This window comes from Triturus cristatus, chromosome 4_2 (genome assembly GCF_964204655.1).
Source record: "Triturus cristatus chromosome 4_2, aTriCri1.1, whole genome shotgun sequence".
NCBI lineage: Eukaryota > Metazoa > Chordata > Amphibia > Caudata > Salamandridae > Triturus > Triturus cristatus.
Window position 1 is genome coordinate 872,243,846 of NC_140586.1, and position 26,688 is coordinate 872,270,533.

Sequence of the window (26,688 nt, forward strand, 5' to 3'; positions counted from 1 at the left end):
CAATCTCCCATATTAGCACAATAGCAGCTTAACTTAATAAAGTGCAAAGTGCCATGTTCTGGAAAACAAATGTGCAAATGTAAAAAGAAAAACAAAATGTTTACCCAGCATTGGTTATAGCAGCATTATTGTTAAAGTACATTATTTAGATAAAAATACATATCTAAGTTCTTGATAAGCTTGATGTGGTTCTGGACAACGATTTCACTTATCCCCTTCACCCTCCATTCCATATTCAATTAATATCACCTCCGAAAAATACAAGTGCATCCATCCGTAAAGAAAAGGGGCCTATTCCTCCACTTGCTCCTTCCACATAGAGAAATGTTTCCAGATTTTCCCTCCTCTTCTTCTAACTTTAATACCCCGCCGATCGTATATGGCTCTCTCAAGGCTATAGGTTTTCAATAATGGGGCTAACCACTGGTGAAAGGTCGGTGGGTTGGGGTCTATCCATGCCGATGCTCTGATAATTCGATAAACTGCCATAGCTATACATATCAAAGCCCCACCATCTTCTGGACCCAAATTATGTATTCCCAGCATTATTACCTGAGAGGTAATATTCCACATGTAGCTGTAGCTTTTCCTGTAGGAAGAGCTCCATTTCTCGAATGAGCGGGGAAAGTTCCTGGCATGTGATGAACATATGTATCAAGTCTGGTTTATATATCGCACATCTTGAACAAGAAGTGCCTTTCCCCTCTCCCCATTTGGCGATCCGATATGGTGTATAGTACAATTCAAAACATGTTTTATAAAATTGCGCCAGAAGATTGGCTGACATTAAAATCTCTAGTGAGTTACGGTATGCTTCCTGGAAATCGCCATCTATTACCCAACAACTCTTGCCACTTTACTGAACATTTTCCCAGATCATCTTTTATAAGGGTATTTAATGATACATAAATTTGTCCAATCTTCGGTACTTCAGGTTGTTTTAGTTTCTCCACTAGTTCACAACTTTCATAATTCTGCGTCCCTCCGGCCTTTTTTAACAAGAAATCCCTTATCTGTAGGTATTTAAAAAAATCCCTGTTAGATAGTGCAAATTCCTCTTTTATTACCTCAAATAGTTTTAACCCTTCAGAGGTAAATAAGCATCCAACCTGTATGATTCCAGAATTTATCAATTTCTGAAAGTATTGATCTTTTAAAATCTCGGGTAGCTCTACGTTCTGCAAAAATGGTGTATAATAATTTACTTTTGCTAGCCCTACCAACAGTCATACTGCCAACCAAACCCTGAAAGCCGCCAGGAGAGTCTTAAAGCGGACTCTTTTGTAATATCCGTAGTTCACCTGACGCCATAGACACCCTCTTACGTCATGTGAATTTACATATGCATATGGATAGCTCCAGTATGAGCTTTCCACCCCGGGAGATGCATTCAACAAGGGTATATAATGTATAATGGAAGCTGACCACCAGTATATTCTAAGGTTGCGTAACGCCAGCCCTCCATGTTCCCTAGATAAGTACAAACATTTTATAGCCCTTCTAGGTCTTGTATAGGCCCATATAAATTGAGAAAAAATACTCTAAAATGTTTTCAAACCAAAAACTCGAAAAAAATCAGGGGAATGGTTCTTAAAAATATAAAACCTTAGGGAAGCATATCATCCTAATTATATTTACTCGTCCAATCAAGGTAAGATGTAGGTTGCCCATTCTCAAGTGATTTTTTCATTTCAACTGCGTATGATTCGAGGTTTTCTTTAACTATCTCGTCAATCTCGGTGTTTATCACAACTCCCAGATATGTTGTTTTTTTAACAACTCTTATCGGTAGTTGGGGCAAAACTATTCACAACTATTTGTGTTTCATCCCTATTCAGGGCATAGCCACATATTAAATCAAACCTTTGGGTCTCGATTTCAATTGCATTCATAGCCATATCAGGTTGTGTAGTGACTAACGCAACATCGTCAGCATAAGCTAAAACTTTTTCTACAGGGCCAGTATCAAATAAAGGTGGGATATTCGGTGCATGTCCAGATGTTTCAGGAAGAGGTCGATATATATAGCAAACAGTAACGGTGAACAGGGGCACCCCTTCCTTATGCTTCTCGTTATTTTGAATGCCTCTGTTAGACCCCCGTTCACTAGCACTCTTGCCTCTGGATCTTTATACAAGGCTTTTACTGCTCGAATAAACTACTCGCCAATTCCTTTCCATGACATAGTGGCCCACAAGAATTGCTAGGAGACCCTATTGAGCGCCTTCTCGGCATCCAAGAAAATAGCGGCCATAGGGTCTCCTGCTACTTGTTTCACTTCAAATAGTGTAATGATTTTCCTGACATGCTCAATAGTGCTTCTACTGGGAACAAACCTGTGTTGCTTCTGTGAAACACTCCTGTGGATCACCAATGCTAGGCGAGAAGCCAACACTTTAGAATAAATCTTCACGTCCCCATTAATAAGGGTAATTGGCCGGTAGGAGCCTAGCTCATCTATGTGTTTATTTCTTTTTAGGAAAAATTACGATCTTTGCCATCCCCCAGGAGGCTGGTGGATCCGTCCCCCCTCTATAATTTGTAGAAATAAAGCCATCATAGTGTCCCTTAACTGCTCATAGAAGACCTTATAACATTCGGTGGGGATCAGATCTGGCCCTGTCGCTTTACCCTTTGGTAAGTGAGCAAGAGCATTCACAATTTCCTCCCATTCTAACGGTCGATCTAACTGATCCCTTTCTTCTCCCGTTAAGAAAGCCTCCGCCGGGGGAGTTAAAAATTGCTCTAGCTGTTCTGCTCTCAGTACGCCCCCCCCTCTCTATTTTCTGTATAAAAGATACGGTAAAAAGCACAGAATACAGTTCGAATTTCCCCAACGTTCGTTCTCAATCCCTCAATGGGATCTTTAATAACCTTAATTTCACTCCGGGTAACTTCCTGCCTTGTTCTTACCGCAAGGTAGTGCCCCACCCTTTCACTACATTCATACACCTCTTCGCGGTAGGTTATAGCCTTATCCACTGCTTTTTTTTTTAGCAATTTCTCCCCTATTAAAGTTTTACTTTTTACCACCCCTAGACTGGCAGTTTCTATATCTCCCTTCTGTTGTATGACCTTAACTAAATTACATTCAGCTTGAATCAGCTTGTTTTTCAAATTCTGTAGCTCAACTTTATCGATTTTATTTTTCCTCCATGCAAATTGCATGGTTTCCCCTCGTACCCCAGCTTTTAATGTATCCCATACTGTGTTCAGGGCGGCCGACCCAAGATTCCTTTCCAGAAACTCCGGAATCCACTTCCTCATATGCTCTAGGTAGATCTCATCCATCAATAATGTTCTTTCGAACGTCCACGATGAGCATGGTTTTGCCTGATCCACCCAGCCCTGTATCTCCAACAATAGTGGACTGTGATCTGAGAGATATCTAGGAGCTTTTTCTATTGTACTTTGCTGTCTGATCGTATATGATATAAAAAAATAGTCCAATCTCACATGCTTCCTATGGGGCGCGGAATAAAATGTATACCCATGGTCTTGCGGTCTTAATTCTCCCCAGACATCACACAGCCCATGCTCCTGACACATATTACATAGAGCCTGATAAACTGTAGGCTTTTTGCCAGTGTATGACTCTCCCAATTTCCAGTCACGATAGAGATTAATATTAAAATCACCACACACCACTATGGGTAGTTCCTAGTGCGCTAATTTGTTTGCGACCCACCCCAGTAAGGCTGGGTCATCTATGTTGCCCCCATATAGGTAGCATAGTGTAAATTTGGGAAAGTCGGGGGCACTACACCGGGCTATGACCCATCGCCCAGCTGTGTCTGCCTTTACTGTTGAGAACTGGATATTTTTATTCCGGACTAATATTGCCACCCCCCGGTTACATGCGCCCTGCGACGTTGCTCCTACAACACTATACCCCAAATGTTTTAACAAATCTTTTTGACTTCCTCCCATATGGGTCTCTTGGAGACAAACAATATCAACTTGTAATAATCTCAACAATTGGGAAACCATTTGCCTTTTCTTACTATCATTCAGACCACATATATTTATTGATACATATATTTATTGATCCAATCCTTTATTACCTACTGGCGGTCGCCAGTAGGTAGTTATAGTTAGGACCACGTTTCCATAGGAAATCCGCAACATTCTATTTTGAATAACTTTTGCGCCGGTCGACGAATCCTCACGAATTTTTCAATATAGGTGGGGCGCTACGCTCCGCTCCTACCCTGAAAGTCTCGGGGGGATTCGTCAAGCGGGGGCTGAGATAAAAGGGGGGTCCCAAAACGCGTTTTTCCCATGCATTTTTCCATAGGACCTTTAGACAGGGCTACAGCCCGAACGGCTGAACAGAATTACTAGAAATTTGGCAGAGAGGTAGTCCTCAGGTCAAGGAAGTGCCTTTTGTAGGTTTGGTGTAAATCTGTTCAGTAGATTCTGAGAAAATAGCCTTTAAATCAATATATATATATCTGAGCCGGCTTACGGTGCGCTTACGGTGCGCTTACGGTACGCTTACCGTACGCGTACGGTGGCGTGCGCGAGCGCGATTCTGATTGGCTCTTAGATCTTAGTAAACATTCGAATCGGCCGAAACCAGGAAGCGGCGGCCGCCATTTTCTCTCTCGCACTGAGAGAGATTTTTAAAATTTAAAGCCCAAAAACATGTAAAGGTGCTGTTTAGACAGCTCCCACACACATAGGCATGTTGAGGGAGTCCCCAAAGATCCCCCAAGGCCAAAAACTGAATTTGGATTTTTTCGGTAATTTCGCCGATTACGCTTACCGTACGCGTACGGTAAAAAATGATAAAATAAAAAAATCATCCACACTCTCCACCCCGTGTGCAATTGGTGGCCGAAGGCCACCAATTGTGCATGGCTAATCACAGAAGAGATAAACTAAAAAAACTAAAAAAAATAAATAAAAAAAAAAATTATCCACACTCTCTCCACCCCGTGTGCAAATGTTGCCCGAAGGGCACCATTTGTGCATGGCTTATAAAATATATGAAAAATTAAAATATTACCTTGCAAAACGAAGTGCATCATATGTCCTCCATGTGCGCACGGAGCGCGAAGCGCATCGTGCGTACATGGCCCATCTAGCGTAACGTGGGCGCGCGGTGCGCGTAGCGCACCGCGTGCCCACCGTGCGTGCATGGCACTAACTGCGTAAAGTGGGCGCGCACGGTGCGCGAAGCGCACCGTGCGCGCACAGAACGAACTGCGTTAAGTGGGCGCGCACGCCACGAATGGCGTAAAGTAACTTAGCATTTAAAAAACCGTACAAATTCACTGAAAAAACCATAGGTTTCACACACGTTATAGTTAGGAATTCGCATTTAAAAAACCTTGCAAATTCACTGAAAAAACCATAGGTTTCACACATGTTATAGTTAGCGGAAATTTTACTGATAAAAAACCATTGAAATTCCCCCGTTATAGTTACTGCAGGCAACTATAACTCACGCGACCGCAATCTTCTGCTGATGACATATGTGTCTTTATGAAAAAAAAATATTTGTAATATATGTATAGCTAAAAATGTATGGAAGAAGACATGGGCAAATAAGTGTCTAAATACAGTATTAGCATCAGCAGAGGATTGCGGTCGCGTGAGATATATATATATATCATATATATATATATATATATATATATATCATATATATATATATATATATATATATATATATATATATATATATATATATATATATATATATATATATATATATATATGATTGCTGGGACCCAAGAGAGCTGGCGCACACGCCGGCGGAGCACACCGGAAATTAAGTGTTCCAAATGTTCTGATGTCGTGCGCTCTCAGGAACAAAATAGTTCAACACAGATAGCAGAGAAACGGGTGTTTATTCACAACGCGTTTCGACTTTCACAAGCCTTGCTCACGTGAATAACGGTGCTACAGTGATGACAAACTAAATAAAGTAAGAGAGCTGTGAATACAAACAAAGGACCAAAAAATCATGGTAACAGAAAAGCAGCCCAATGCAGCAGCCATCTTGGAGTGGTTAAATTACCATCTCGAGCATGAATGTTTTCACTTACATGTTGTCCAAATGAGGCATAGCAATCAAATTGACCACAAATCCTGTAAAAATTAATACTGGCTTATATAAGGCATAGTATTAAGCTACCTGGCAAGTGCCTATGGCGTGTTGTACAAACCACCCCATGTAACTCCAATTGGAGGGTAGTCAAAGGCAGAGATCTTAACCCGTATGTGCGGGATATCAAATATCAACAGGTATATCAATGGACAACAATCAGCAAAAGGGGGGGTTTTTGTATGTGTTCCCCAAGTGGGGCTAACCGTATTGACCAAGAGATGGACCAAGTTTTTCACACGCCCATATGTCCAGAACTGGTGATGACCTCGGTGAAGTGAAGGGGGAGAGAGGGAGAAGACTGCCCGTGCAGAGTGAGTGTCAGTGTTGGGGCCCCTGCCTCTCCTCCTAAAAAGAAATAAAATCAAATAAGAAAACATTGTTAAAAACAGATGCAAATGAATCTGCATCCTGACAGTTCTAGTACATGTTCTAAAAATGGAAGAAGGGAAGAAAATGCACACTGGTTACACAGACATAACATAATGTAACTCTATATACATCAAATGTATCAAATGCAGACAGGCTGGCGACAAAATCCCAATTATCACTCTCTAAGGTGTACGGCTAATTCTTCGTCCTGATTGAGACCGCCAGGGTCCTTGCTTTGAAAATCAACAATGTACTTGGATTCCCTTTGTCTCAGCCTCAGTACCCTAGCTCCTCCCCTTGGATTACTGAGGACTTGTTCCAAGATGAAGTATCTAAGTAGAGTGGAGTCAGAGAAATGGTGGTCCCTGTAGTGACGTGCGACAGGATATTTTTCGTCTCTGTGTGTTATGGCTCTACTATGCTCAAGTACCCGTTTTTTGGCTTGGAGGGTAGTGCTTCCTATGTACCACTTGTTGCAAGGACAAACAATCACATAGATGGCAAATGTGGTGCTGCATGTTAGAAATTGCTCTATCTCCTTGTCAACTCCATTGTACGTGGTCGTTTTGAGGAATGTGCTCTGTTTACACGCCTTACAATGGCCACAGGGAAAAAATCCCTGAAGCCCATGTGTGTGTTTATCCGGGTACATTGTCACATCACTGCGTACCAACATGTCCCTAATGTTCTTCCCCTTCCTGTACGTAATACTGGGTCGCTTGGGAATACTGGTGCCAATGACATTGTCAGTAGTGAGAACATTCCAATGTTTGGTCAGGATATGTTTGATGTTATCTGAATTGGTGTTATAGGTCATGATGATTCGCGTGACATCGTCATCCTCCTTAGATGTCTGAGTGGGTTCATTTTCCAACGTGGAAGTTCTAGAAATCCCGTTGGCCCTCTCTCTAGCTCTATTGAGTACCCAATTGGGATAGCCTCTGTCCCTGAAGCGTTCAAACATCTCCTCACTCACTTGCAAATAGGCTTCTTCTGAATTGCAATTTCTTTTGGCCCTCATGAGCTCACCAAAGGGGATGCTCCATTTTAGGGTCTCTGGGTGACTGCTCAATGCATGTAAGATGCTATTGCCAGCAGTGGCTTTCCTGAAGAGAGTGGTGCGCAGTTGGTTGTTAATGATGTCAATTTTGACATCCAGGTATTCTGCCCCTGTACTGCTAACCTGTCCCGTGAGAACAATATTGCTGGAATTTTGATTGAGGCATTGGATAAAATCTAAGGCTTCATCTTCATCACCCAATATTGTTCTCACGGGACAGGTTAGCAGTACAGGGGCAGAATACCTGGATGTCAAAATTGACATCATTAACAACCAACTGCGCACCACTCTCTTCAGGAAAGCCACTGCTGGCAATAGCATCTTACATGCATTGAGCAGTCACCCAGAGACCCTCAAATGGAGCATCCCCTTTGGTGAGCTCATGAGGGCCAAAAGAAATTGCAATTCAGAAGAAGCCTATTTGCAAGTGAGTGAGGAGATGTTTGAACGCTTCAGGGACAGAGGCTATCCCAATTGGGTACTCAATAGAGCTAGAGAGAGGGCCAACGGGATTTCTAGAACTTCCACGTTGGAAAATGAACCCACTCAGACATCTAAGGAGGATGACGATGTCACGCGAATCATCATGACCTATAACACCAATTCAGATAACATCAAACATATCCTGACCAAACATTGGAATGTTCTCACTACTGACAATGTCATTGGCACCAGTATTCCCAAGCGACCCAGTATTACGTACAGGAAGGGGAAGAACATTAGGGACATGTTGGTACGCAGTGATGTGACAATGTACCCGGATAAACACACACATGGGCTTCAGGGATTTTTTCCCTGTGGCCATTGTAAGGCGTGTAAACAGAGCACATTCCTCAAAACGACCAAGTACAATGGAGTTGACAAGGAGATAGAGCAATTTCTAACATGCAGCACCACATTTGCCATCTATGTGATTGTTTGTCCTTGCAACAAGTGGTACATAGGAAGCACTACCCTCCAAGCCAAAAAACGGGTACTTGAGCATAGTAGAGCCATAACACACAGAGACGAAAAATATCCTGTCGCACGTCACTACAGGGACCACCATTTCTCTGACTCCACTCTACTTAGATACTTCATCTTGGAACAAGTCCTCAGTAATCCAAGGGGAGGAGCTAGGGTACTGAGGCTGAGACAAAGGGAATCCAAGTACATTGTTGATTTTCAAAGCAAGGACCCTGGCGGTCTCAATCAGGACGAAGAATTAGCCGTACACCTTAGAGAGTGATAATTGGGATTTTGTCGCCAGCCTGTCTGCATTTGATACATTTGATGTATATAGAGTTACATTATGTTATGTCTGTGTAACCAGTGTGCATTTTCTTCCCTTCTTCCATTTTTAGAACATGTACTAGAACTGTCAGGATGCAGATTCATTTGCATCTGTTTTTAACAATGTTTTCTTATTTGATTTTGTTTATTTCTTTTTAGGAGGAGAGGCAGGGGCCCCAACACTGACACTCACTCTGCACGGGCAGTCTTCTCCCTCTCTCCCCCTTCACTTCACCGAGGTCATCACCAGTTCTGGACATATGGGCGTGTGAAAAACTTGGTCCATCTCTTGGTCAATACGGTTAGCCCCACTTGGGGAACACATACAAAAACCCCCCCTTTTGCTGATTGTTGTCCATTGATATACCTGTTGATATTTGATATCCCGCACATACGGGTTAAGATCTCTGCCTTTGACTACCCTCCAATTGGAGTTACATGGGGTGGTTTGTACAACACGCCATAGGCACTTGCCAGGTAGCTTAATACTATGCCTTATATAAGCCAGTATTAATTTTTACAGGATTTGTGGTCAATTTGATTGCTATGCCTCATTTGGACAACATGTAAGTGAAAACATTCATGCTCGAGATGGTAATTTAACCACTCCAAGATGGCTGCTGCATTGGGCTGCTTTTCTGTTACCATGATTTTTTGGTCCTTTGTTTGTATTCACAGCTCTCTTACTTTATTTAGTTTGTCATCACTGTAGCACCGTTATTCACGTGAGCAAGGCTTGTGAAAGTCGAAACGCGTTGTGAATAAACACCCGTTTCTCTGCTATCTGTGTTGAACTATTTTGTTCCTGAGAGCGCACGACATCAGAACATTATATATATATATATATATATATATATATATTTATTAATGTCAATACCATACAGTAGAACCTTGTTTGTTTCATTTTCTCCCTAACGGTGTCCTCGTGTATCCTCTCTAACCCAAGTGCCCATCCCTCATCAGTCTTATGTCCGCCCCTTCCCTTCCCCCTCCCTCCCCCATCCCCAAACACCCCTCCCCAAAAACCTAGGCAATCAGGCAGAGCCTGAATGATGTGCATTAGATGAACTGCCCCGCCATCCCCCCTGTGTTAGAAATACAACACCAAAAAGAGTCAAGCAAATTTTCATCTCATCTCTCCTTTCCTTTAGCCTCAGAAGCTTACTGGCCTCCCGTCTTCGTGCTCTCCACACCTTTACCTGACTTAATAATCTCAGTTAGGTACCCCTGGGCTAGGATTTCTGTAGTAAACACTCAAGTGGTACCCCTGTATTTTACTTCAAGTCTGGCCGGGTATAAACGCCTCAGCCCCTTCTTTCTGTAAAGGTGTTATCAATTGTCTGAGCCTCCACCGTCGTTCTCCCATCGCATGGGCGAAGCCCGGTTTTGTGAAGGAGACTCCATCATGCGTTTTTGGGGAATTAGGTCGAGCTGGATCATACACCAATTGATGCAGTAAGAAGTTGCCAAAAAAACCACTAAAAAAGCCCTTAGCCGATCTTGGGGCCGTTTCCTCATCAACAGGGGGTACTCGGTGGGCTCTTTGTATCTCATTGTTCCAATCTAATTGGACTATCCGTAAAAGTATTCTTCAGCAGGTTCACGATATATAGCCTTGGGTTGCTACCCTCCACCCCTTCTGGAACCCCCAAAAATCGCAAGTTGTTTCTCCGCTGTCTATTTTCTTGCTCCTCGAGCTTGAGCATGACATCGGGTAAAGTTCCGTTCTGTCCTGCGTTCTGTTCCTTTAGTGCCTCAACTTCCCCTTAGAAGACCTCCGTCTGTGTTTCAACCATCGTCAGCCTTTCTGCAAAGTCTCCACAGGTTTTATTTATTTTCCTGATTCCGGCTTGTACTTTTTTATTGGCGATTCTGGCTCTGCGGATATCCGCCCTTACTTCCTCCTGCATCTGTTAAATTTAACTTAGTATTGTAGATAGTATTGTAGATAGTGAAGGTTCAGTCAACTCATTTGCCATCTCGTTCGCGCCTTCCATCACCTCTTCGGCCTGTACAGTTTGCGTATCTGAATAGTCTCACTTGAGTTGTCTCCCCACTTGCCATCTCTGTCTTTCTTTCCTTCTGTGACCTCCTGAGATCTTTTTCTTCTGAGTCGCTTGTAGGTGGTCCCCTGATGTGGAGGCATCTGTTTCCAGACCCCCTTCGCTACTGTTCGAGGAAATGTCATCTTGTCCGGAGGGATTGGATTCGTCAGTGAGAGAAAAATGTATCCCCTATCCCATCGGGCGAAAATTCCTCTCTGTTCTGAAGCCCCACTCTCACCGCATCTTATTACCAACTTTTCTTTAACGCCCTGATCACTTGCGGGCTTTTGGTGCAGAATCTCACTCTTTGGGGTGGCTATTTTGTCTTAGTTTTTATTTATTATTACATTTTTACCATCTTGGTGGTCATTGACTCTCTCTGCATTGCTGGCAGCACCTGCACCCTACTCTGAGCCAGGGGGCGGATTCTCCATGGATACATTGATTCTTATCAGACCTGTTTCTTCTGTGCCCACCTCCTCACTATGCACGCTCTCTGCCCCAGGTATTAACTCAGTCTGAAAAACAAATTGCTCCTTATTTGTAGTCTCTGGTGCAGGCCAATTACCAAACATCGCAGTGAGAGTGGGCTGCGCAGGGTCATCCTCTGTCCGCCGACTTAGTTTCCCCAACATTTTCTTCGTTCCTTGATCTTTGACTACTCTGCCGGTCATGGTCCGTTGCTTGGTTTCGCCAGTGCTCCCGCTCCCATTTACCTCATTCATAGTGGGTAATGCCGCGGGTGCAGGACCGCCCTCAGTAGAGCCACCGACTCCCACGCGAGACTTGACAGCTTTCCCATTCCTTGCGGCCATAATCTGCGAAACTTCCCTCTGCGTCCGTCGATATAGACCGGCGCTTCCGCGGCACACACACGTCTCCGTTAGCCGCAAATCGGTCACAAGCAGTGTGTCCACTGTCTCGCACGCTGCCTCCAACCTTTGGGTGACCAGTCCACTTAGCCGCTGACCGATACGCCGATCCATTCAGGGAGGATAGCGGGAGCGGAGCAGCTAACCAAACGCCCACTTGCCTCTAACCTCACCGGCTCTCCCTCCCAAAGTGGGGGGTAGAACCAGTGGGGACCAGTTGCTGAAAGCAGCAAATGGTCTGGTGAGGCTCACAAAGGTGGCATGCCTTTGAAGCTTCCCCTTCGTGAACCCCGCCCATCCTGGGGGAAGGAGGCTTGGCACCTCGTCCCAGGATGTGCATTGTTTCAGGCCGCCGAGAGCAGCAGGCTCTCGACCGAGGGGTCCAGAAACATGTCTGTTGGTGGCAGCCTAATCAGCCACTCAGTCAGGTCACTAGAAGTTGGTTGAGTTTCGGGGGCATCTCTAAGATGCCCTCTGTTGTGCATTTTACATTAAATCCCACAATGGCATCAGTGTGGGTTTAATGTGCTGAGCGGTTTCATACCAAACTTCCCAGTCTTCAGTGTAGCCATTATGGCGTTGTGGAGTTAGTAATGACAAACTCCCAGCACCATATACTCTTAATGGCAGCATTGCACTTACAATGCCCAAGAATGGACTTGGGCACTGTAGGGGTACAGGGCTCGTGCACCTGTACCCTCACCACTGGTATAGTGCACCCTGCCAGAGGGATGACTGATCCATGCCAGGGCAGTGGTTTGTGGGCATGGCACACAGATGTGTGCCATGTCGACTCTTCCCTTTGTTCTGCACCAAGACACGCAGCCTGCAAAGGGAGTGTGTGTGTGTCAGGGTACAGGACCCCTAAAGGTGGCACAATAAGTGCTGCAGCCCTTAGAGGCCTTCTCTGGTCACAGTGCCCTGGGTACCTGTGGTACCATTTACCAGGGGCTGACATGTGGCCAGAGATGCCAATTGGGTTTAGGCTTCAATGCAATTTAAGGGAAGGAACATAGGCCCTGTGTACCTGATTAGCAGGAGCCCAGGGCACACTCAAGCAAAGAACATTAGCAATTCAGAAAAAAGTGGGGGCATACCATGCAAGAAAGAGGGCACTTTCTCACAAGTGCGCTAGACAGCTGTACTGTTATATATGCATATATAAGTTGTGTCTACAAAATGGTAGAGCTTATCATTTGTTCACCGTTCTTACATTCAGTATAACTGTTGTCTGTTTCTGTCTATTAATCATTGCAGCCCATATATTCTATGCAAGAATCACTACGGTTCAATAAATATTGAAAACGCCCCTCTGTGCATTCTTTGTATATTTCTCTGAGCAAAAGAGAGCATGAGCGACTAAGCGAAAAGTTGGAAGTCTGTCCCCGCGGTTCCTGAGGGAACAGAGTTGTCATGTTCAGTGGTTGCCAGAACTGTTCACCCCTGTTTAGGTTTGGGGGACAATGGTGGCACTGTGAGCTAGTTGGTCCAAGGGACCAAATATCCTGCGGGGTGCATGGAATCAGTCTGGCACCATCCTAAGTTTATGTTGCCCCCAAACGTGCAGTTCCTACTGATGGGTGGAAACTACACGAGTTGGCACCTCCAACGTTAGTTTCTTATTATGTATAGATCGACGGAGTAGCTTTATTGTGCTTCCTCAGAGATACCCACATATCTTTTTAACCCAGAGACGTCCGTGGGGGTAGGGAAACCTCCTCAGCAGAGTAGGTATAGCTTATGTATTGGCCACTGGTAAAATCAAGCTTGAAAGGATATTGTTCCCACTGTGTTAGCCTAATTCTGCAATACTTCATTCTCAAAATATGGCACAAAATGTATCTGAGAACTACAGATATGCAGTTACTCAAAAATTACTACAACATGGCCTCACCTTAGATTGTGGGGAGGTTAACTTTGTGGTAGAGGCACACAAAGCATTTAGGATCGAGGTATTTTACTCCTGGGTTAAATTTGATTATGCAGATGATTCTACTCGGGTATTTCACAAATATGATGTGATTGAAACACCAGACGAAAACACTCCTTACGAGGAGACAGAAATACCATTAACATACCAAGAGCATTTTAATTGGTTTAAAGACGCCCTTCCCCATAGTATACAAAACATAAGACTGGGCCCGCTCAGTAATGAGGGAGCGACATGGCCAGTCCTAGCCTGTTACACACCGTACCCAAATATTGATCGTCTGGCCGCAGGTCTGGTATGAGGATTATACAATAATTGAGTAACCATATTTTGAAATCAGACACAATACCCGATGCAAACACTAACACTTACTCCTGCATGAACTGTTCAAGCGCTAGCTTCTCAGATAGCTAAACAAGGAATTAGCCCACAAACATTGAATGCAGTGATGGGTAAAATACCCACCTAAATGGAACAAATAACATTTTGGATTGCACAAAAAACAAATCAGCTTGCAGCAGTTTTTCCCCATACGGGCTCGCAGAAAAAACATAGAATATTAACGATTTGCTTGCGATGAGGATGGCTCTCCCGATACAAGATTGCTCAACATGGGGTACAATATTTGCTAGTGTATATACCAAAACACATGGTCAGCTTCACTGATTGTTTTTCTTGAAGTCCTGAAACAAGTGCAGTATGAGCACGGGGCAGCACCTACCCTAGACTTAGGGATGAAACTGATGGGCAACTTTGACACATTTTCTGCCATAATGTTGAGTAACATTAAAGGGGAAGCAGCAGCGTTAGCTTATCGCCAACGCCTAAGGGATTTGACTCCTGCCCAGCAGGAGCGTGAATGGCCTAAAAATTATCGAATAAACCTATGCTACGCTAGCAACAGATAATTTGGGAGCCAGACCAGGAAAGCCACAAGTGAAGAGTAATTCTGAAAAAGGTAACTAAGCAAGCACCCGATTCTTCAACAAAGAAGAAAACAAAAAAAATAAGGAGAAAACAAAATCACGGTGTGGGTGTCATGCATAGGAATCTAGAGAAAAACTTTACAATCTATGAACCATTATAATGTTAATTCGCCTGATGGGCATCAGGATACGGATACACAATCCTCTTGTTCCATTAAGGATACATCCGATAGACATTCAGAAAGAGGAGTACGGTCAGAAAGTAAATCAGAGGAGCATGTGCAACAAAGGAACGACTCACAACACTCGTCCGACAAACAAATGAGATCAAAATCTCAATTTAAAAAGAAAAAGGTAGCCGGGACATGGCCCAGCCGGGGTCCTATTTGGTGGGAGCTGCGGCTCCAGCGCAGCTCCCACCGGAGTTTTTTTTTCTAAAAAGGTTTTTGGGGCTTGGTGGGGTCCCTCTGGACCCCCACAACCCACCTCCCCAACCCCCAAGAGGCCTAGGGGATCAGGGTATTTCTACTCTGCCCGTTCTCTTTTTTTTTTTTTTTTTTTTTAAAAAGAAATTTTATTGTTTTCATACAAACTACAACAAAAGGACACGGAATCAGATCGTATACACATTGTAGTGGGCAAAACACCATACACAATCATCATTTCTCCAAGTAGACCTGGATCGAGTCTCCTGAGGCCATCCGTATCAGCCACCCTCCCCTTCTCTCCTTCAGCTTCTCTAGTCATCTGAGTCAGAGGACTCCTCATCAGAAAGAGGCGGCGGATCACATATGTTGCCCCTATATTTGTTCCATGCTCCCCACACTCTGACCCACTTTCGAGGACAACCCCGCCTAATAAACACGTAACGCTCAGCAAACATAGCCACATCCATTTCCTTTTTCCACATCGAGAGCAGCGGTGTATCCGCCGCTCCCCACTTTTGAGCTATGATCCGTTTAGCCATCATGTTCCCGAGCGTCACCCAGCCCTGCGCCTGGCGATTAAGATCCGTGGGCTCCTACACATTTAGCAGACATCGTCTTGGGTCAGGAAGTAGTGACACCCCACACACCTGCGACATCGTTCGCAGCACTCGCTTCCAGAAGAGTTGCAGAACCGGACAGTCCCAGAGCAGTTGATAGAAGGTTCCCTCCTCCCCGCAACCCCGCAGGCAGAAGGGATGTGGTGCTCTGCCCAGTCTGTGCAATAGGCTCCTGGTGAAATATGAGCGATGTAGAATACGAAGTTGCACCAGACGCAGCCGCGAGGGTATACCCGCCTCGCGTGGTGACGCCAGCGCCTCCCGCCAATCTGGGTCATCAAAATCACCGACCTCGTCGGCCCATTTCTCCCGCAGGCCCCCCATAGGGTCCGGCAAATTGTTGACCAATTTGCGGTATGTGAAAGATGTGGCTCGCTTAGGCATATATTCGGTCAGCAGCCTGTCTTCTAGCGGAGATGCCTCTGGAACCTGCACCCCTGGGGTTAACTGTGCCGTCAGGGCGTGTTTCATCTGTAAATATCGGAACCATTCCGAGGGAGCCAGTTCATACTGTTGTTGCAAGCGAGCGAACTGCACTACCTCCCCTTTATGCCACACGTCGCCTATCACCGAGATCCCGATAGCGTCCCACGCGGCAAAGCCCCTGCTGTCCCTAAGTCGTCCCAGTCGCTTCGTGTCCCAGAGAGGCGTGAGCTGCGTCAGGACTCCACGCCACCCCAGCCTGGCCTGTGCCGCATGCCAGATAGACACAGTGTGACGCAGAGGGCCAATCAGCTGCGGGGCCAGCCGGGCATCATATAGTGGGGATAGCATACCCCTTTCGCCCAGTATATCCCTATCTGCCTTAAACGCTGGATCCGATTGCGGCGCATGGAGCCACTGGTTAATCACCTTGAGCTGCGCCGCCCAATAATACAGCTGGATATCTGGGAGAGCAATTCCCCCATCGTACCACCCACAGACCAGCTTCGCCTGTGCAATGCGTGCTGGTTTGTTGCCCCAGAGTAAGTTAGAGACTTGCGCTGCAACCGCTCGGAAATAGGCCGGCGGCACCGGATAAGGAGTATTTTCCAACACATAGAGAAACCTCGGTAGGGCCATCATTTTAAAGAGCGCCGCCCTCCCCACCAGGGTCAAGGGCAGCGTTCCCCAGTGCCGCACATCCTGCCGGAGGCGGTCCAGTTGAGGGCTTAAATTGTGCCTGTGAAACTCCATCGGATCCGAGGCAACGTGTATCCCCAGGTATTTGAATGACCCCTTCGCCACCTGTAACTGGCAGCCCTCTGGCAGTCGAGGGGGGGGGCCCCTCAGCACCATGAGGACCGACTTCGACCAGTTGATCGTATACCCGGATGCCCGGCCAAACACCTCGCAAATATTAAGTAATGTAAGGATGGACCGCCTCGGAGATGACAAGTAAAGCAGTATGTCATCCGCGTATAGGGAGACGCGGTCCTCCCAATTCTCCGACCATCGAAGGCCTCTCATCATGGGCTCCCAGCGTATCCATGTCGCGAGGGGCTCGAGTACGAGGGCGAAAAGCAGCGGCGAGAGCGGGCAGCCCTGTCGCGTACCTCGCCCCAGGGGGAAATCCTCCGACATGTGCCCGTTGGCCGCGACATGGGCCAGTGGCTTAGTGTACAGGAGGCGGATCCAGGCACAAAATTTCGGCCCAAACCCCAGATGAGATAATACTGCGAAGAGAAAGGGCCACTCCACCATATCGAATGCCATACGGGCATCAAGGGAGAGAATGACAGCGGGTTCCTGAATTCGGTCCATTCGGGCCAGCACGCTATGTAAGCGCCTCAGATTGTGGGAGGTACTCCTCCCGGGCATAAAGCCCGACTGGTCCGGGTGCACCATGTCTGTTAAGTGCGGCGTGAGTCGGAGGGCCAGCAGTTTCGCAAGGATCTTGGCCTCTGCATTAAGCAGGGAGATGGGGCGATAGGAGGCGCAGTGGTCCGCCGGTTTACCCGGCTTTGGCAGTACCACGATGGTGGCCGTTCGCTGGTCCCGTTCTCTTTTTTTAAAAACTTTTTTTGCTGCTAAAGCAGAGTCCCAAGAGGGCTGCCAACACTTCCTGGTTTCAAGTGTTGGCAGCCAATCAGATCTCAGCAAGAGATCAGGAGTCCCTATATATACAAATTTAAATTTTTTTTTGTAACTGCGCGACTACTAAATGAATTCAGAAAAAAGCACTTCCCTGGACCAATTTCTACATTTCTGCCAAATTTGGTGTAATTACCTTCAGCGGTTTGGGTTGTAGCCATGTCTAAAGTTCCTTTGGGAATTTATACAGGGAAAATGCGTTTTTGGACCCCCCCTTTTTCTCACCCCCTGCTTGACGGATCACCACGAAACGTTTAAGACAGCAGCTGAAGTGAACGCTGCAAACAGGAATTATTAGTTTTGAAACTTTCGAGAGGATTCACCAAACGACTACAAAGTTATTGGCAAAACAAAAAAGGCTCTTCCTATGGAAACTAGGTCCTAACTATAACTACCTGCTGGTGACCACCAGTATGTAATGTAATGTAATATATATATATTTAAAAAAGGGCTGTGTGGTATTACATGCATGGTAATGACGTGCATGGCAAAGGCTTCATACCTGGATAGTGCATCTAAATGTGGCGGAGATCCCGTCTGCCATATTACAGGTTACAAGTATCATAGACTATAATTCACTTGCAATATGGCTGGCAGGACAGTCACCACATGTAGGGCGGAGTATCTCATCCACTAAACTTTAAATAAGACCCACAGACTAAATGGGGATTCTAGGACCACGTACCTATAAGAAAGCTGCATTAACATTCACTTGATCCACGAAGATTAGAAGCTTTGCAAAAGAAGCAGCATCAAACAATGGTATGCAGAAACATCAGAGGAAGCAGTCACTTCTCTGGATGGACCAGACTTTGGCTGGCCCATTTGCAGTAAAAAAGTGCCAAACATCTGTACCAAAAGGTCAAAGTGGGCTGTGTTGTGCTTGTTCAGGCCTACTTCCCAACAGCAAGGTCATTAGTGCCATAAACACTGAAACACACAAGCAGAGTAATTGCTGGGATTGGAAAGAGGCATATAACCAGGGAAGCTAACATTTTCCAATCTATATATTCCATGAACTTATATTTTAATCTTTGATTAAGCATTGCAAGCATTCAGGAGGAGCCTCGAGACCTGGCTCTTCTGATGAGCCGGAGCTACCCGAAACCCCCCTTCCCTCCCCCAGCGCCTTGAGACCCTCATGGGTGAGTAGTGCGCTTCACAAATCCCTGACTGATTGATTGTTTCTTGCAAATAGGTATTCAGGCTGGAGGTAAAACACACACTCATTCAACACTCAATTATGATACTCCCTTCTGCCCAAGTTGACATGGACTTAAACTAAAATTATTTTCGTGGTTCGGTATATGTTAAAATCTGATTTAGTTTTGTACAGTGTTACAGGACCATCATTCTTTAAAATGCACCACTGGTCTCTACACAAAAAAGAAAAATCATAATAATCTTGAATCAATATTGGTAAATGTATACCACTTTTTCATTTCAGTGCCTGACACTTGAGGACTGAAGTGCTGCTCATTCTGAACACATGCTGAATGGGAGACCTGGAGGTTAATCCTACTAAAATAGAAAGCTTATACCAAGTCTTACTCTTGGAGGCCTAAGAACAGGTGTGCTGTAATAAAGAAGTATCAACGCAAACTTATCAACACAAATAAAGAAGTAAGCAACGGAAGGAACACATACAGGCCAGATACCACTCTTTCAGCACATTCAGAGGGAGTTCTGTAGGGACAGAGATCACCGACTCACCGTTCCTGCATTTTGTTCATATTTCTCTGCACTGGTATGTCCATACATATGGGTCTAAGACAACCTGGAGCAAAAAACAAGACGCTTATGGAAAGGAAACTAGGGATGCTTCAAACAAACAAATTCTCACCAATTGCGTACAGGTACTTTCTGGCCTTCCTCCGCGGGCGCACTTTGCATGTTTGGATGAAGCTGCAGATCTTGCTCTCTTTAGGGCTTTTGCTCACCTCGCAGTATTCCTTCAACAGCGTTTGCAGAGCCACCCGGAGATTGAAGTCTGGAATCCCTTGAAAAGAAGACCTTTCTTTAGCAAAACTACTAGATCCACTTCTCAGAGCTTAGCATGGCATACGTTTACAAAAAGCAAGGGCTACTTACCTGCAGTTACTTGGGCCCTCTTTTCATTGACAACTAGACATAGAAGGACTAGAAACTTTGGCTTAGTCATTTAAAAAGTATGAGACCTCCGATCTAAACATAGCATGCAGTTTACTAAAGGGCTGTATCTCAGCTGAGGATGGGAGGGGATTAACAGTAATGGAAAGGAAGCAACAGATTCAGTACTCGCATTGTTACAGATGAATAACGTTCCTTCACTCTTATCTAGTGCTGTTCTTTTCCGAAACTCTTGAAAAGAGGCCACAGAGTAGAGAAAAAGAGAACAGTGGCTCCTTAGGAAAGGACAAGTGTTGGGGGTGACCAACATATAAAACATAGCTTTGCTCTAATGGGCAACTGTCCTCAAGCTTGCACAGAGTTCCATATTCAGAAGTCATATGAAGTTGTCCACATGGCTCCCACACAGATCTCAGACATAGGAATAATCTGTGAAGCTGCCAAACTGTATAAACTTTGGTAGAGTGAGCGTCAAATCTTTGCCCCTTCTGCCATAAACAGTTTCCAACAGAGAAAGGGACCTATCATCAACATTAATTTGCTGCCAATTTACAGGAGCCTACATTTAATATATGTGAGCGGGAGATGCAGTGTAGACAAGATGGAATCAACTATGCCACTTTAATGACTAATCTTTCACTCCTGGACAGGGTTTAACAACCCATAAGCGATTCACGTTGGTAATGTGAACTCTGATTAATTTCTAGCTGCCTTCAAGGCTCTAATATTAGACCGGTATAGCAATCCAACTGATAGTTGTCAAAAACAAAGCCTTCAAATATAAAGATGAAAGCATTGTCAGAAGGCCACTAACAATTCGACAGCTTCGGTCACAAATCTTCAGGAATCGTAATATAGCCAGAGAGGTGGCGGTCTAAGACCCAATGCGCGACCAAATCGGATGTGAACGATATGTGAGCAACAGAACAGGCTGCTAAAAAATAACTTTATCCTTGTACTGCACAAGGTAGCTTACTTTTCTTCAGTTGTAAACTTTACAAGAAGGCTATGATTTGGAAAGTATCCTAGGTTCTTACATGTGCAGGCCTTTTACATTTCTCTTCTTAATCCTTGGACAAAACACATAAATACATTACAGAGAAATAGGAGGGAGTTAAAGGAGTTAGGGCTCCATTTTGGTCTAGGAGAATGCCCCATGACTGATAGGTAAGATTAGAATGAGCAGAAAAAAATAAGGAGAGAGGCTTCGTATACAACACCACTACTCGGTCAAACCTGATTATTTTTTAATTTCGTATGAGTGGGGTAAGAATAAAGAACATCACTTTAATACTGGAAAATGCAACCTAATAAGCCCACATTCTCTAACAAATAACATAACAATAATGCAAAAGATAACTGAAGGTTTTGGCAAAATCCAGGGTAAATAACTATCTACAGTGGCCATCCAAACTGCAGTTTACAAGAAAATGATACTAAAGGATAGCAAAAACAAGACTACTTGACTTTGGAGTTAACCTGTGTAAGGGATCTGCAGAACATGCACAGCGGGGACGGTCGCGCCGGGAGTCAGTGGATTCAGTCCGGCGCAAACAAGAGCCTAAGGAGGCTAGTGAGGGCGAAGCACGCTGCACATTCCAAAATGCATTAAAGGAGCTGGCAAAAATGTATGAAGGATTGAGCTAAGTGAGGCAGTAGAGGCACAAGTAAGTTGGAAGTGCCGCTCTGCGGGGCTGCCACACAGTAAAGCATATTCAGATCCTGGACTCGCTGCGGCTGCAGGACCATGTCTTGGACAAGAGCTGCGGTGAGACACTTCTGAAAGAAATAGCACACAGCAAGGACCAGGATCTGTGTGATTGGGACAGAGCCACAAGAAAATACACTCTAGCAAGCACAGGGCCAAGGTTTGCACCGCAAGCGCTGCAGGGCCGAACCAGCCCACTAGAGGGACATCAAGCCCAACATCTAACGGACAGATAGGGCTCCTGATGGGGTAAGGAGGCATGTTAGTCAAAATAAATGACTGGCTGCGTCTAGTTACTTAGACGCTGGCCCTAGGAGGGGTCGGTGAAATGCCTTGTAATAAGACCACCCCCATACCTACACATACACTTGCTTGAAGGAACCCAATAACTACTTGTACTACAGATCAATGGAGAAGGTGCATGGGTGACCATTATGTTTCACTGAGGACTATTTAAAACTGTCTTACTGAGGGATTAGGCACGATGCCCCCAAAGAAGCACAGCAACGGGGAGGAGCCAAGATGGCGACCGGAGCAGTCGCTTGAGCGCCCGGCTCCGTCGGCCCTTGGCCTCGGACTATCATCCTGATTCCTATCCTTGCCGATTTTCGAGGTGCAACGCGTGCGACGACGCGCTGACTGCGCCGCCGCTTTCCCGAAGTCTTAGCCCGCCCGGATGCCGGAGTTTTTGGTGCCTTTGTTCCCCGCCCTGGACCCTTGCTCTACTGTGGCCTCGGCCGGCCCCCTGGAAGCGTCGCAGTCACCGGACCCGCTGGTGCAAATCTGAGCCCGAGGTCCCGATCCCGCCTCACGCCACGTACGGTCGCCAGAAGAGCCGGGAGAGAGACGCCCGGACACCTCCTGTACCCTGCATCTGACGGGCTGGAGCCAGAGGGTAAGCCCCGGTGTGGCGGGTCTCCTACCCCGCTCTGTGGACCACGCTGTGGAAGGCTGCAGACCCCCTTCTTCTATGGTCTAGTCGGCTGCAAAGAGCGCCCGAGGGAGGGGAAGAGACTGCTGGCTTTCACCTGTTGCGGCGCAGACCTGTTGGGAATTGCCTCCTTGTCACGATCCCCCCCCCTGGCCACGGTACCGTTCAACGGTAAAACATGGCGCTGATTGCCTGCTCGCTGCTGGGGGGTGATGCTCCGGTCTCGCCCGCTGCCCGCTTCGCCCTCCCTCTACCAGACTTCAGCTCCCCAGTGCCGTCCCGGATTGCTGCCGTTGGGGGGACGCAGCCTCCGCTGACATACGGCTCCGTTCTGGCTGCCCTGCGGGACTTTCGTCTGCAATTGTGTGTCGGCTTGCAAATGCTGAGTGAGCGGTTCGACTCTACACTGTCTGCTGCGGGCCGTGAGCGCCCCGTTTGTGATCAACAAGACGTGAGTCTGCCAGTGCTGTGGCCCTCCTGCGGGGAAGCAACGACTGGGTATAACGGTGCTACACTGGTGTCTGCATTTGGCTTTCCCGGCGCTCGGGATCAATCGCTCTCCTGCTCAATGGCAGATACTTTGTTTCCCCGGTCATTGCTGCCTGCTTTGTTGTTGCCTGCCTCACCGTGCCCGCAGGAGTTTCCAGCTGAACTACACCTGGCGACCTCGAGGAACCGTTCACGGTGGCCTATGACTCCTTTTATGTGGAACTCATGTACTTTACAAGCCAGGTCTGGATTTTCTATGGTGTGCAAGGGGACCTTCATAGATGATCGGCGGCCATTTTGTGACTCTACTTCTCCATCTTCTCCCAAGTGGCCATATTGTCTTTGTCTGTTCGGGATGGGGGGCATTCAAGAGGGGGCGGGTCTAATCGTACGCCCGCGATCGGGCCAGGGCTAGATTACTTTCTATCATCATGGCTTCACGGCCGGGCTGGACTGGGACTGGAATTGTCTACTTATGTTGTGCGCACTCGTCGCGATCTGTCTGCCTTCATTTCCGTGGTGTTACATGCTATCTTCCCACGACCGCCTTCGGGTGTAGTGGGGCTTCAGTGTGTGGAGGCTTGGTTGGCCGGTGGTGTCGGGCGCTCCTGAGGATACGTGGGCTCCTCCCCGCCTCCTTTCTTCTTTCTTCTCTTAGTTTCTTTACTCTATTCCTACTTTCTCTCTCGTCTATATTTCGGGTTCATTGGGCGACAGGCACTATGCTGGGGGGGGGGTAGGCCATAGCCTCCGCATTGGTGTAGGGTGGGGGGGTAATTTACTGTTTCTTCTTAGTTCTATGGGCCTCTTTCTTTCATGTCTCTGCGCTATACTTGTTTCGATTCGGGGTCCGGGTGTGGGGTGGATTGAGTGGGGGCGGCTTTTAGGGGGTGCGTATTTACTACTGTGATGATCCTGTTATCTAATTGCATCGCCTTACTGTATGAGATTTTCTATGGCTGTTTTAATGATGCTGCTGCTCTCCAGTGTATGAAGCCGACTTGCGGACTCGAATCTCCTTGTTTCTATCCTTTACTGACTTTATTCTCGATAAAAAATTTTTTTTTTTTGAAAACCTTAAAATTAACCTTCACTTCTCCTTCCCCCGGTGTCAAGGATCCCTCCAGTGTATGAATCCTGAATCGTTGCTAATCTTGACCTTGCCGCACAGGGAATGTATTGTTTGCCTCTGTGCTCAACCGTATTGTGGCCGGCCTGATGGTTGTAGGCCCGTATTTGTTCTTTTACTCTGCACAAATAAAGGTTTAAAAAAAAAAAAAAAAAAAAAAAAAAAAAAAAAAGCACAGCAACAAAAACAGTGAAAGAACTGATGTCCGAGACGTAGGACAGCGCTTTTAACCGACAAAGTATATTCAAGGGCTTATCACAGCCTTCGTGATCTACTGCTAACGTTAATAACACCACATCCTGGAATACTGAACATTATTTAGAAAATGTACTCGTACTACTCTTAAGATGAACGGTCAACAGAACTAGTTCTGCGGCTAGTACAGGTCCTAACATATTTGATTATGGGCATTTTCTATATTTTTATGTATATGAACAAAAAGAGTTACCTGCATGACAAGCTTTAACATACTAGGTTATTCCAGGACCACAAAGTTCATTTAAAAAAAAGCCTTGAGGAAGTCACTGGATGACTGGATGTGACTAAACACTTGTCTGCTGTTTCTGCTCATTGGGACTGATGCACGTAATCCCTAAAGAAATACTTTGCCATTTATATTCATTTTGGGATTAACCCTGAATGTATTCAGTCTTGACAAAAATTATCATGATGGTGTTTTTAGCTTACATGTAAAAATCAATTTTGATATGCATTTAATTGTCAAAATCCTACAAAAAAATCTGTTTGTGAATCTATCTCTGGTCTCTTCCCTGTGAATGAACAGAACTTTGTCGTATTGATGTAAAAACTGATTAAGGTTATACACCTATTAATTGTTACAATTTCAGAGTGCCGGGATTCTTCCAATCATATTGCTGTACAAGTGGACCCCTTGGTTTAAGAGTTTGTTTGCACCCATGGTAGTGGGGTGCTAATAATCCTGAGTGGCACCACGACTTTTCTGATTGCGTGTTCTTGTACATAAATGTGCTTTTCTATTGTGTTAGCCCTGTACACTTTCAGATTTCTTATGATGTGTGAATCGCTTATACACCGCTACCATTGTTTTTGGGGGTAAGGAGGCATGTTAGTCAAAATAAATGACTGGCTGCGTCTAGTTACTTAGACGCTGGCCCTAGGAGGGGTCGGTGAAATGCCTTGTAATAAGACCACCCCCATACCTACACACACTTGCTTGAAGGAACCCAATAACTACTTGCACTACAGATCAATGGAGAAGGTGCATGGGTGACCATTATGTTTCACTGAGGACTATTTAAAACTGTCTTACTGAGGGATTAGGCACGATGCCCCCAAAGAAGCACAGCAACAAAAACGGTTACAAACTTTTCCTTAACCCCAGCGAAAAAGTAAAAAGTTAGTTCTGCAAACTCACATTTGAAAATCTAACAAACTGAGACCGCTATCTCAGTGAGTCAGTTTCTTTAGGTGAAGGAACACCATTCACAGAAATTGATGGTGTAATGAGAACAACAAAAAAATAACACTACTAGTAAACCACCTGGAAGAAGTTGGCGACAATGAGGGGCCTTCTTTGGGCTCTCTCGTAGGAGATGGATGATGGACAAATTGAGGCCTGGAGCACTCCGAAAACAAGAACAGAGCAACAACCAGATCTGTGATGTGGTAACCAAATTTGCTTGTGTAAAGGACACATGGCACTCCAGTCAGGGGAATGAGGGGGACCTTTCAATATTCATTTCTGTGAAGATTGAATGTATATTCAATTGCTGAGCACAAGGTTTACAGACTTTGGTTAAAAAGGGGAGGGCATATATGAGAGAAGCTGGAGGAATCAATGGGTTTTACAGATTAATCAGTAATGTTAGACAGAGCACTATTTATCTCACAGAGAACCATAATACACAATCTATTTGCTAATCCACTCCAATGGGAACTATGAAGATTAAGTTAATATCAATGACTATAAAAGGGTTTAAAGTGCTTAATAAAAGAATAAGAATTTGAGCATTTTTCTGAGAAGGGAAATAGGACATAGCAGGAAGCACACATTAAAAAAACAAGAGGAATATATTAAGTAATACTATCCTATGGCCTTCCACCAAAGCTAAACATAATGAGGTAGCACGCTTTTTACATCAGTTGGTTGGATTTACCCTCATAGCTCATAAAATCAACACAGAGGATTGATATGCGATAGTGGCCAGGCATCTTTAGGGGAGGAAGGAAACAGTAGCCACAGTGTACATCCAAAACACAGGCCAGGACAAGTTCCATCTAACCTTTTTTATACTGTAGCCATACTTACAAAGAGGACATGATTTTTACAGGACTTTCAGTTTGGATTCCCCTCTTGGAAAGATCATGGCATCACACATCTCATTCTATGCATTTTTCTAGTATTTAAGATATACTACAAAGCCACAGGTGTGAGAGACCCTTGGAGAGAATTTAATACAAACCGAAGGAACTACATAGTGTCCTCTCATGCATACTAGACGTACGCACTAGTAAGTAATGCATAAAAAAAACACTCCTTTCGACCATGCACCCTAAGAAATAATTTTTCCATGTGATATTCTCAACTTGCACAGGCAAATGGATCTTTCACTCCGTCTGGTTTAAGGACA

The 26,688-nt window shown here is 45.3% G+C and overlaps 1 protein-coding gene across 2 annotated transcripts in view; it reads right to left on the reverse strand.

The window, feature by feature from the left end:
* IPP (intracisternal A particle-promoted polypeptide) overlaps nucleotides 1–26,688 on the reverse strand; it is a 149,952-nt gene that overhangs the window by 45,053 nt on the left and 78,211 nt on the right. For both annotated transcript variants that reach the window (XM_085602878.1, XM_085602877.1), the window contains exon 4: nucleotides 19,554–19,709. In XM_085602878.1, the coding sequence (XP_085459004.1) occupies nucleotides 19,554–19,709 (156 nt within the window). The remainder of the gene's footprint in view (nucleotides 1–19,553; nucleotides 19,710–26,688) is intronic.